Here is a 13,032-nt window from a genome sequence, read left to right as displayed (position 1 = left end):
CATCCACTTATGGTATTTCACTTATAGCAGCGCTGGATAACTAAGATACCCACAGTCCATACTTTCCCTAATAACAGTAGCAATAGTTTGGACTAGCACTAGAATTTCTTAAGAGAGATGCTTTAATGAATAAATAAAAACTACCAGCTGTCAGTATAACAGTTTGGGGGCTCCTAAAGAGATGCCTTTAAAGTGGTTGAAAACGGTTGTTTATTTTCCTCTGAAATATTTGAGACACATCCTTGCAGTCTTGTTTTTGTGATAAATTTACTCTGTGAAACTTGTTTTACAAACTAAAGGTCAACTTCAGTCTGGCTCTTCAGAATTAATGAAGTTTGGCCAGAGTTAAGCTGTTGCATAGTTCCTACTTACGTCTTACGGTCTATTAGATTTTTTCCATTGTTTATAGTTTTATACGTAAGTTCTGGTGAAAGTTGCAGCTTTTTCTCCTTCTCCTAAGCTTAATTAGGTTTGTGGGGAGTAGAATTATGGTGTTGGCAAAGAATATTGACTATACCATGGACCGCCAGAAGAATGAACAAATCTGTCTTGGAGGAAGTACAGCCAGAACGCTCATTAGAAACAAGATTGGCAAGACTTCGTCTCACATACTTTGAACATCAGGAGGGGCTAGTCCTTGGACAAGGGCGTCATACTTGGTAAAGTAGAGGGTCAGCTAAAAAGAGGAAGACCCTCAACAAGATGGATTGATACAGTGGCTGCAACAATGGGCTCAAGCATAACAACAATGATGAGGATGGCGCAGGACTGAGCAGTGTTTAATTCTGTTGTACGTAGGGTAACTACGAGTTGGAACCAGTTCGACAGTACCTAACAACAACAGTATAGGGGTATACAGGGAGACGGTAGAGTAAATGCCTAATCTGGTTAGAAATCTCCTCCTGATTGATAAAAATCTTTGGTTTCTTGAGACTGTTAAGTTTTGTTGTTATTTTGTTATTGTTTTAGGATTCTAGTGATGTTTTTAATGTATAATTGACAGATGAGTTTTTTTTTTTCGCATCTAGTCTTAATCATTCCAACTTCTCCTGACCAAGTCTAATCTTAATTATCTGTAAATATGCACCATCATGAAGGGTGTGTTTGTGAGTAGAAAGGTAATTACTTTTTCCTCTTGCAGTTTTAATTAAAAATTACCTCTGCCGCCTACCTCAACTTTATTTCCAGTCTCTATAAAAGACTGTAGAAGAGCAACAGTTATTGTTTATCTGCACATTTCTGAGTTCAGAAGACAGTACTTTCCCTTTTCACCTTAATAATAAAGTTAGAAGATTCCATATGGTAGCATATTTTACCAGACTTTCTGTGCAGTAAAAGATCAGGGAGGGAATTTGTCAGAATTTAACAGTGTTATAAAATATATTTTGTCTGTGATCAGTCTTGCACAATACCCCCTACCTCCATTTACCATTTTTCTTAGCATGAGTGAAGCCAGACTCCTGTAGACAGAAGATTGGATTGCTCTTTCATTTATAGGAGTGCCAGAGGCAGGAGACTAAAATCCATTTAAAAGAGGCAGGGGCAGAAGATCTCTCTGGTCTCTCACTGACTACCTTTTCCAGCATGTTCCTGCTGCCCAGCATCAAGCCACCAAATGGCTTCTGAACCATAGGTCTCAGCTGCTTCTCTCATCTTTTGGTAGCCTTTCTCTGAATCCAGTCCTGCCTGGCGGGGTCCAGTACTCTCAGTGTGGCTTGAATAACCGTCAAGTACAGCTCTCACCTGTCCCCTGCTAAAAAATCTTCAGTAGCTACCCATTACCTCTGGGATCAGCTGAAACAGTGTTAGCTGGTGACAGCCCCTGCCTGTCTTTTAGTCTTCTAGTCATTTTCTCAATTTGTTTTTATTGAGTCCTGTTCTATGCCAGGCTTTGTGGCAGACACTGGGGTTACAGTGATGAACAGATGTCAGTTCCTGCCCTTAGGGTAGAGCATTAAAAAAAGTAGAAAGAAACATAAAATTAATTTTATTTAACCCAATCTATCCAGCATATTATCATTTCAACAATGGTAGTAGCCACATTTCAAGTGCTCAATAGAGACACATGGCTAGTAGTTACCATGCTGGACAGCACAGGTCTAGAGGCAGAGCTAGACAAGTCAAAGGGTAGTTCAGTGTAGGTGACAAGTCCTGGACTTAGGTTTTTATCACAGTTAATTTGTTTTTATTTAGGGGATTATCTTCTATTAGATTATAAACTCCATGAAGGCATGGGCATTGTCTTGTTTTGCTCACCATTGTATCTCTAATACCTAGCTTAGTATTTGGCACATAGTAGATACCAGGTGAAATATTGAGTCAGCGCAGGGTGCTGTGAGAAAACCTAGGAAGAGTAGCTAACCCATTCTGCAGGAGTGGAGGGGAGAGATCAGAAAAGGCTTCCAAGAGGAGGAGATGTCTCTAAACCAGTTTGCAAAGTTGGAGTAGAAGTTAATGGGTCAAGAAGAAGCAAGTAGGATATTCTAATGAGGGAACCGAGTGTACAGCCTCTTGGAAGTAAAAGAAAAGTTGCGAGCTGAGGGTGCTAAGTAGTTCATTATGACTGAAGCTTAGGGTACAGTGAAGGTGGGGGGAGAATGTCAAGAGGTGAGGCTGGAGAAGTAAGCAAGGATCAGATCATAAAAAGATTTTTAAAGGTATGCTAGAATATAGACATTACCCTGAGGACATCAGAGAACTTACAGTTCCCTGGGCTGAGAGCTGTCCCTTGGCTTTTCTTGAGTATTCTCCCCCTACAGTGGTTGTTTCTCCCTAACACATAGGAAGTTCTTAATAAAAATAGTGACTGAATTGTAATGCTTCCATAGAGCCTAACCAGGCTGTGTCAGTGTCTTCTGCTGTCTGTGGGAAGGTTTAGAAAGAGGAGTGGATTTAATTACTTGAATGCAAGTCGGACACTGTTCTAGCCAATTCCAAAGAATGGGCGGGACTGAATTCTATCTGAGCGCTAGCCTAAATGTTTGTTAGATCAAATGTTTTTCAATAATGGCCCTTCACCCAGGGACTGGAAACTTTATCAGAGCTTTGATGAGTGCACTGAACTTGTGTCTGTGTACGTGAGAGCTGTGCTCTCTGACACTTGATCAATAAAGTTTTAGGAACTGTTGTGTTTTGGACACAGCCCTGAACAAATCCTCAATCTGATCACTGACTGGAGCACTGGCCCCCTGGAAGTCACTTTTATATCTTAAGAGAAGGTCAAGAATGGATTAGACGTGGCCACCTACGGAAATAAGAGTTAACTCTCTACGAGAATTTTTGACTATCTAGTATCCTACTATCTAGTATCAGTTCTTACCTATTCTTTTCTACAGCACGCCAGAAAATAAAGCTTTTTATTATAACGCCCCTTTGTATAGTAACCATTCTATCACATGTCCGCTGCCTTGTGACTTTTTCTTATTTAAAATTGTCAGCACTAATCACATCTGTTTTTAGCATCCAATAAAATAGTGTTGGATAAAACTAGAACTTTTGATGCTGCTATTGAAAATAGATTCAAGAGGTGATTCAGGAAGGCTGAAAGTCCAGAATCTATGTCTTTGAGGTGTTGTGTTCTCTTTCAGATGATAGACCATTGCAATTATTTTTTTTTTAATCAAAACTCAAAGTGGGTAATAAATAATAGCTACTGTTATTGAGTGCCTATTGTATACGAGATAATTGGGCTAGGTACTTCTTTGCAGTTTTTCATAGTCTGTGCAATAACCCTATGATTGGTATCACTATCCCAGTTTTACACCCCATTCCGCATCACAACAACTAAAAGCTGACACCCATTGCTCTTCTCTACTATATTGTTTAATTGAGTTGAAAGGAAATTTCACCCCTGTATGTGGGCTTTTACGGTTTTCTCCTGTCTTGGTTGAACTGTTCTCTAATGCCTATACCCTCTCTTAGGTAGATACAGTCTGCAGTAATAAAAATGGCAGCCCTTAGTCTTTAGCATAGTATTTGATGGTGTTTATTTTACTTTTGCATGGATTACCTTATTAGATTTCCTACAGATGTCTTGGTTTGACAAATGAACCTAAGAGAAATTTAATTACAATAATATAATAATAACATAATGATTATAATATTAATAATAGTACTCATGTCTCACCATACCACATAGGCACTCCTCCTTCTATTTACAGTCTTTGCTCTGTGTCATGGGATGGAGCACGGTACAGTGGGCTGTCCCCGGCAGACAGGCACATCATGGAGTCTGGTTGGTACAGAAGAGAACTGAGACTTGGTGGTAACGATTTTCACTGCCGAAGGTTAATGTTCAGCAGATACTGTTGGCAGGAGGTAGTTCACATGCTTCAGTGGATGAGGCAAGTGAAGAATTGGTGTTTAGTGGTTACCAGCAAAACTTCTGCTTAGCCCAGTTGTGCAGTTTGAAAACCCATCTTCTACACACACTGAAGATTTGTCCCACAGAGTAGCCACCCAGTAGCCTCACACAGTTGAGCAGGGGGCCTCCAGAGTGGCTGCCATGTGGCCGCTCTCTGGCTGGCAGTCATGGTCTAACCGCTAACATGTTTTGATTCATATATTCTCTATATTTCAGGCTTTGGATGTGGACCGGATGGTTCTTTACAAAATGAAGAAGTCTGTGAAAGCAATAAACATCTCTGGGCTGGGTGAGTACACATTTTTTCCTAGAGTTTTCTTTGTGGAAAATATTGCATTTGAAGCCCATAATTGTGATAAAGCATTAATGAATAATCAGCCAAATTACTTTTACTGGGGACATTATAGAGGTGAGTTAGGATGTTTCTTTTTTAGAAATGTGTTTTGGTTTTTTTTTTGCTAGTTGTCTAGTCCTGGTACGGGATTTCCTCCTCTTAAACTTTTGTCCTTTCGCAACACTATCCCATGTTGTGTGTCCTGTTCTCCAAAGTAGAGCTGAGTTTCCCACCACAGCCCACGTGAACCTGCTTTGTCACATTGATTGATAAGGATGCCAGACTCACTCTCACCCCTATATTTAGCTTGTGCTGTTAATGACATCTGAATGTCCTTTCCATTTCTCTTTTATCCATCTAATTCTTGCCTATTTAGTTTGGGAAGAAAATAAATATAAGAGCATTATCAACTAGTCAAAGTAGTGTTTCATCCAGACTCATAAATATGTTTAAGCTAAAACAAAACAAAAAATAAAACCTGTCACCTTTTGGCTTAAATATGGCAAACTGTGCATATGTGGCAGGCCTGCTCCCCACACAAAACCTTAGAAATGATAGAAAATATTTTTTAAAAAATCATTAAGTGACTATATAGTTTCATTCAAGAAAGTGGAAGCTTTGAGGGACTAGAAATTGTGAGGAATCCCAGAGAAATTGAAAACAGGTTTGCTGGGTTGAAGAGCAAAAAGGTAGCTTCCGGGAGAGCGCTGCTGAAGGTGGCAGAAACACTGGGTGCTGTGGGGCTGCTGGAGGGCCCAGGGTCTACTGTTGCAGGAGGAGCCGGGACACTTGCTATCTGTTCATTGCCCCCCTTCACCCTAGTGCTGTCTTCTTTTAATGAAAGTAGTAATTGGAGCAAGGAGTCCTGGTGGCACAGTGGTTAAAGTGCTCAGCTCCCCAACCAAAAGGTCGGCAGTTTGAACCCACCAGCCGCTCCATTGGAGAAAGATGTGTTAGTCTGCTTCCATAAAGATTTACAGCCTTGGAAACCCCATGGGGGCAGTTCTACTGTATCATGGGGTTGCTGTGAGTCAGAATCGACTCGATGGCAATGGGTCAGCGATTGGAGCAGAAAGACAAGAAAGTATCTTAGGTGCCTGTGACATCAGGAAGTATGCATGTCACCTAACTCCCTCCTTCAGTTAAAGCAGTAATGAACACAAGCTCCAGCATTTGTTTTTGCCTCTCCCCCAATAAGGGCCATGCATGGCAAGGTAGGGAAGAGTCTAGTAGATGGAAAGATGATATCACAGTTCGGAATCGCCAGATGTATTTAGGAACAGATTTAATAAAAGATGTATAAGGGATCTACCCTGAAAATTAGAAAACACTGCTGATAGAAATTAAAAACCAAAAGTTAAACCTGTTGCTGTCGAGTTGATTCTAACTCATAGCGACCCTATAGGGCAGAGTAGAACTGCCCCATAGAGTTTCCAAGGAGTGCCTGGTAGATTCAAACTGCCGACCTTTTGTAGCACTTAACCACTCTGCCACCAGGGTTTCCAAAAGAAATTGAAGAAGACCTAAATATGAGATATTTATTTAAATGAGAGAGCTGTGCTGTATGTGGATTGGAAGAATCAGTATTGTTAAGATATCAGTTCTTCCCAAATTGATATCAAGATTTACCACAATTCCAATCAAAATCCCGGCAGGGGAAATTGTGATTTAAAAATTTATATGGAAGTGTGCAGAACCTAGAATATCAAAAGCAAACTTGAGAAAAATAAAACAAGTTAGAAGACTTAAACTGTCTTCTAGTCTCATAAAACTATAGTAATCAAGATTGTGTAGTACTGGCGTGGGGTCAACAAACAGATCAATGGAACGAAATGAGTCTAGAAGTAGACCTACATTTAAATGTTTATTTTCAGCAAGGTTGTCAAGGCAATTCAATGAGGGAAAAGAAAACCTTTTGAACAAATGGTGCTAGAAGAACTGACTATTCACACGGAAACACAGTCTTACACATAAATTAATTTGAAGTGGATCATAGATTTAAATATAAAAGCTAAAACTATAAAGCTTCTAGAAAAAATTATAGGAGAGTATCATTGCAATCTGGGTTAGGCAAAGGTTTCTTAGGATACAGAAAGCAGTAACCAAAACAAAAACCTTTTTATAATTTAGACTTTATCAAAATTAAAAATTTCTGCTCATCAGAAGATCCATTAAGAATGCCTAACATTTGAAGGGAGCCCTAGCGGTGCAGTGGTTAAAGTGCTTGGCTGCTAACGAAGAGGTCGGTGGTTTGAACCCACCAACTGCTCCGTGGGAGAAAGATGTGGGAGTATGAGTCAGTAAAGATTTACAGCCTTGGAAACCCTGTGGGGCCAGTTTTACTCTGTCCTGTAGGGTCGTTGGAAACCTTGGTGGCATAGTGGTTAAGAGCTACAGCTGTTACCCAAAAAGTCGGCAGTTCGAATCCACCAGGCACTTCTTGGAAACCATAATTAGGGCAGTTCTACTCTGTCCTGTAGGGTCGCTGTGAGTCGGAGCCACCAGGGCTCCTTGTTACAATGATTAGACAGGTATTACACTGTTCATGGTAAGTGCCAAATGAATATGAAATAAGTTCCGGAAAGCAGAGAAGAGATGTGAAACTTACGCTGTTCTTGATTGAGCTAGTTCCCGACTAAGCTTGAAAACTTTTTGGACCTGGGGTTTGTGGTGCTAGCAGTGTATCTTTTAGCCTAGGGGTTCCTTGTCTCTAAAATGAAAAGTTAGAATGCAGATAAGCGGTTCTTACCTGGAGGATTTTGCCCTCAGAGGATACTTGGTAGTGTCAGGAGGCATTTTTGATTTTCATGACTGAGGGGATACTATTGACATTTAGTGGGTGGAGGCCAGAGATGCTTCTAAACACCCCACAATGCGCAGTACAGCCCCTCAACAAAGAATTATCTGGCCCAAAGTAGCGGTAGTGCTGAGGTTGAGAAAGCCTCATCTAGACGTTCTTCAAAGTCTTCTACAAATTTAAAGAATAACAACAAAAGACTACCATGCTTAGCTTGCTAGTACAAAAATATTGACTGATTGATTGATTACATAGAAACTACTAATTTTATGAAAGAAGGAAGTAGAATTGGTTTTCACTGATAATACCTAACTATTCTATACTGAGACAGACTAGGAGGAAAGGCTTGGTAATCTACTTCTGAAAATGAACCAGTGAAAACCCTGTGCTGTGGACCACAATGGCCTAGTCCCATTGTTGTGCATGCGGTCTCCATGAGTCAGGGGCCTACTCGACAGCTGCTAACAACAGCAAGAAGTCAACATGTAGGGAAATTTCTTTTTTATTTTTAATTTAAAAGACATCAACCTAGAAAAGAGTACAAACATCTCTCCAGTTAATACAGAACTGAGATTTGCTAAAACAGATGTTTGAATATTCAGAAAAGTGGTCACCTGCCTTTAGTTCTTTTCCCGAATGACGTGAGGGGGACAAGGAGGAATAACGGTAGTTTTAATTTTTTTTTAATGCAGACAGTGCACCTGTGCTTTCAATACATTGTCTGAGCAGAAGGGCCCCATAGGCTTTCCAAGGAGCGGCTAGTAGATTCAAACTGTCGACCTTTTGGTTAGCAGCCGAACTCTTAACCACTGTGCCACCAGGGCTCCACTCTTTACAACAAACAATTGTCATTATACCAGTGTGTACCCAGAGGAGCAGAGAGTTAAGGGACTTTCAGAACTACAACCGGCTTTTGATTGCAGGTTCGGGGTTGTGTTTTATGGCCTGCTTTGTTACATAGCCACCACGTGTCTTCAGTGTGTTGGGCACACTGAGTGACTCCCTTCCAGACTTCAAGAAGTCACTAAGAAATGGGATGCTCGGTTTTGTTAAACAAACACCTGATATCAAAGAGTCCCTAAGAGATTCTTTTTTTTTCCACTTGGGCTTTTTAAGTTTATAATTTAAGGCTGGCATTTAATATTATTTTATATTCTGACCAGGTTAAAAAATGATATTATCATTATATTGTTGAAAAGCCTGTTCTTATCAGAAGTGAAAATGAAATAATTTGCTTCGTGTGCAGACATTGGCTACAGGACTGCTGAGAGTCTTGAGAAGGGAATTGTGTGTCTCCCAAGGCTGCTGCCAGCAGTGTAGCTTATAAACAAACAAGCATTTGAAGGGAGAAGGTGTAAGTACTTTGGTATCAGCAAGCTAGCCTTTGAGAATCTAGCAACACTCGCGTCTCATTGGCCTTTTTGACCTATATTGTTGAGTGTGTGCCACCAACCTCATTCTTGACTTGCCTCTCAGAGTAATTTTCTAAAATACCAACCCAGTGCTGTTACTTCTCTGCTTAAAATTCTGCAGTTTTCTGATTGTTCCCGTGAAGGTCGTGAAAGTGTGTTCCAGGACATGGGAGAGGTGAGGAAGGCCTGTGTGGGCTTTGGACATTTAGGGAAATACGGATATAGCACAGGTTTGTTTACTACACGACTGTTCAGAGATTTTAATATGCTAATGTGGATCTTGAGAAGAATGTCTTTCTTAACCTTTTCCAAATTTCATTTGCCTGTGAAACAGCCACTGAAATAGACCTCAGGTCAATCAGTAGTGCAGAATACCAGCTAGGGTCTAATCTCCTGTGTATTACCTGCACCCAGACTACCTGTCCAGAGCCTCTTTCAACTTCTTTGTACCCTTCCATTCAGCCAAAGACTAAAGAGTATCTAGTATGCAGACATTGTTTAAAATTTTAGCATTGCTTTTTATGCTAATAGTTTTATGTGTATTTTGTCTTCACTCCTCAATTAGATTGTAAACCAGTTGAAGTCAGGGACCAATTCTGGGAGGCAGTGTAGTCTAGGGTAAAGAGCACAGGTATTGGAGTTCAAGGGGCCTGGATTAAAATCTAGGAGTGGCACTTAAATCATCTCTGATGTTAGGAAAATTAATTATTTTGAGCCTTAATTTCCTCATATGTAAAATGGGAATGTTAATATTTCATGGGATTGTTAGTGAGGATTAGCTGAGAAGACATGAAAAAGTGGTGAATATCGTCTGGACACATGGTAAGCATGGTAGCTACCAGTATACTTCCTGTGTGGTCCTTGCAGTGGCTAGCATAGGGGCAGATACACAGTAAGTGCCTAATACTGTATTTTTACGCAAATAATGTGCGCTTTCTACGTTTGTTTGCCAACCCTGCCCACCCTCTGTGAGGTATTTTCTTAAGTGTACTATGCTAATTTTTATAGCAACAGGTAAAAAAAAAATTGGCATAGTGATACTTCTGAAAATACCTCACAGGGGGAGGGAGCGGTTGGCGAACAACCGTAGAAGATGTGTATGTGTTATTTGCATAAAAATATGATAAGTATTCTTTTATAGATTGTAATTTTTCTGATGTAAGTTATAATTTTTCTGATGTAAGTTCTTAGGCTGTCCTGTTAGTGTAAAAGAGGTAGACTTAAACATAATTTTAGATACAAACAGTATCTAATTCAGGATGCATTGATAATTACTGTTGATTGGAATGCAAAAGTTGGAAACAAAGAAGAATCAGTAGTTGGAAAATATGACCTTGGTGATAGAAACGACATGGGAGGTCGCATGATGAAATTTTGCAAGACCAATGGCTTGTTCATTCAAAATACCTTTTTTCAACAACATAAATGGTGACTATACACATGGACCTTGCTGGATGGAATACACAGGAATCAAATCAACTACATCTGTGGAAAGAGACACTGGAAAAGCTCAGTATCATCAGTCAGAACAAGGGCAAGGGACAACTGCGGAACAGACTATCAATTGCTCATATGCAAGTTCAAGTTGAAGCTGAAGAAAATTGAAACAAGTCCACGAGCCAAAGTACGATGTTGAGTATATCCCACCTGAATTTAGAGACCATCTCAAGAATAGATTTGACGCACTGAACACAAATGACCGAAAATCATGTGATTTGTGGGATGATATCAAGGACATCATACATGAAGAATGCAAAAGGTCATTAAAATAGACAGAAAAGAAAAAAAAGACCAAAATGGATGTCAGAAGAGACTCTGAAACTTGCTCTTAAACGTAGAGTAGCTAAAATGAAAGGAAGAATTGATCATGTAAAAGAGCTGAACAGAAGATTTCAAAGGGCAGCTGGAGAAGACAGAGTAAAGTATTATAATGAAATGTGCAAAGACCTGGAGTTAGAAAACCAAAAGGGAAGAACACACTTGGCATTTCTCAAGCTGAAAGAACTAAAGAAAAAATTCAAGCCTCAAGTTACAGTTTTGAAGGATTCTGTGGGAAAAAATTGAATGATGCAGGAAGAATCAAAAGAAGATGGATGAAATAAACAGTCACTGTACCAAAAAGAATCAGTTGACATTCAGCCATTTTAGGAGGTAGCATACCGATGGTACTGAAGGAAGAAGTCCAAGCTGCACTGAAGGCGCTGGTGAGAAACAAGGCTTCAGGAATTGGTGGAATACCAGTTGAGATGTTTCAACAAACAGATGCAACACTGGAAGCACTCTCTTGTCTATGCCAAGAAATTTGGAAGACAGCCAGCGACTGGAAGAGAGCCATGTTTGTGCCCATTCCAAAGGAGGGTGTTGCAACAGAATGCGGAAATTATCAAACAATGTCACTGATACCACGTGCAAGTAAAATTTTGTTGAAGATCATTCAAAAGCAGTTGTAGCAGTACATTGACAGGGAACTGCCAGAAATTCAAGCTGGATTTAGAAGAGGACATGGAATGAGGGATATCATTGTTGAAGTCAGATGGATCTTGGCTGAAAGCAGAGAATCCCAGAAAGATGTTTACCTCTGTTTTATTGGCTGTGCAAAGGCATTTGACTGTGTGGATCATAACAAATTATGGATAACACTGCAAAGAATGGGAATTCCAGAACACTTAATTGTGCTCATGTGGAACCTGCGCATAGACCAAGAGGCAGCTATTCAAACAGAACAACGGAATACGGCATGGGTTAAAATCAGGAAAGGTGTATGTCAGGGTTGTATCCTTTCACCATACTTATTCAGTCTCTATGCTGAGAAAATAATCCGAGAAGCTGGACTATATGAAGAAGAACTCGGCATCAGGATTAGAGGAAGACTTATTAACAACCTGTGATATGCAGATGAAAAGAATCTTACTTGCTGAAAGTGAAGAGGACTTGAAGCACTTACTGACAAAGATCAAAGACTACAGCCTTCAGTATGGATTACATCTCAACATAAAGAAAACAGAAATTCTCGCAACTGGACCAATAAGCAACATCATGATAAAAAAAATATTGAGGTGGTCAAGGATTTCATTTTCCTTGGATCCGCAGTCAACACCCATGGAAGCAGCAGTCAGGAAATCAAATGATGTATTGTATTGGGCAAATCTGCTGCAAAAGACCTCTTTAAAGTGTTAAAAAGCAAAGATGTCACCTTGAGGACTAAGGTACATCTGACTCAAGCCATGGTTGCCTCATATGCAAGGGAAAGCTGGACAATGAGTAAGGAAGACCAAAGAAGAATTGATGGCTTTGAATTATGGTGTTAGCAAAGAATATTGAATATACCATGGAACCAGAAGGAACAAATCTATCTTGGAAGAAGTACAGCCAAAATGCTCCTTGGAAGCAGGATGGTGAGACTTCATCTCACATACTTTGAACATGTTATCAGGAGGGACCGGCCCCTGGAGAAGGACATCATACTTGATAGAGGGTCAGCGAAAAAGAGGAAGACCCTCATCGAGACGGATTGACATAGTGACTGCCACAATAGGTTCAAACAGCAACAATTTTGAGGATTGTGCAAGACCCAGCAGTGTTTTGGTCTGTTTTACGTAGGGTTGCTATGAGTTGCAAACGACTCGATAGCAACTAACAACAACAACATATTTGTGAGGATTTATATAGATTTATGTAAGATGGAGATTTGAGATGCATTAGAGTAGGGGTTGGCAAACTGTGGCCTGTTTTTTTCATAGCCTGTATGCTAAGAATGCTTTTGACCATTTTATCACATACATACACAGTACCTCAAAGGTACCTCCTGACCTGCAAAGCCTCAAATATTTATTTACTGTCTGGGTTTTTGGAGCCCTGGTGGCACAGTGGCAAGCGTTTGGCTGCTAATCAAAAGGTCAGCAGTTTGAATCCACCAGCGGGTCCTTGGAAACCCTATGGGGCGGTTCTACTCAGTTCTGTAGGATATCTATGAGTCAGAATTGACTAAAGGGCAGTGGGTTTTGATTTCGTTTTCGCTTTTTTTAATGTGTGTTTTTTTTTTTTAATTTTTATTTTTTTATTGTACTTCAGGTGAAGGCTTACAGAACAAATAGTTTCTCATGAAACAGTAGTACACATATTGTTT

At 40.0% G+C, this 13,032-nt stretch overlaps 1 protein-coding gene across 1 annotated transcript in view; it reads left to right on the top strand.

The window, feature by feature from the left end:
• ASAP2 (ArfGAP with SH3 domain, ankyrin repeat and PH domain 2) overlaps positions 1-13,032 on the top strand; it is a 227,684-nt gene that overhangs the window by 72,181 nt on the left and 142,471 nt on the right. The window contains exon 2 of the mRNA XM_004373077.2: positions 4,580-4,652. Within this exon, the coding sequence (XP_004373134.1) occupies positions 4,580-4,652 (73 nt within the window). The remainder of the gene's footprint in view (positions 1-4,579; positions 4,653-13,032) is intronic.

The sequence above is a fragment of the Trichechus manatus genome, unplaced genomic scaffold (genome assembly GCF_000243295.1).
Source record: "Trichechus manatus latirostris isolate Lorelei unplaced genomic scaffold, TriManLat1.0 scaffold00023, whole genome shotgun sequence".
NCBI lineage: Eukaryota > Metazoa > Chordata > Mammalia > Sirenia > Trichechidae > Trichechus > Trichechus manatus.
This window is presented reverse-complemented; position numbering and strand designations above follow the sequence as displayed.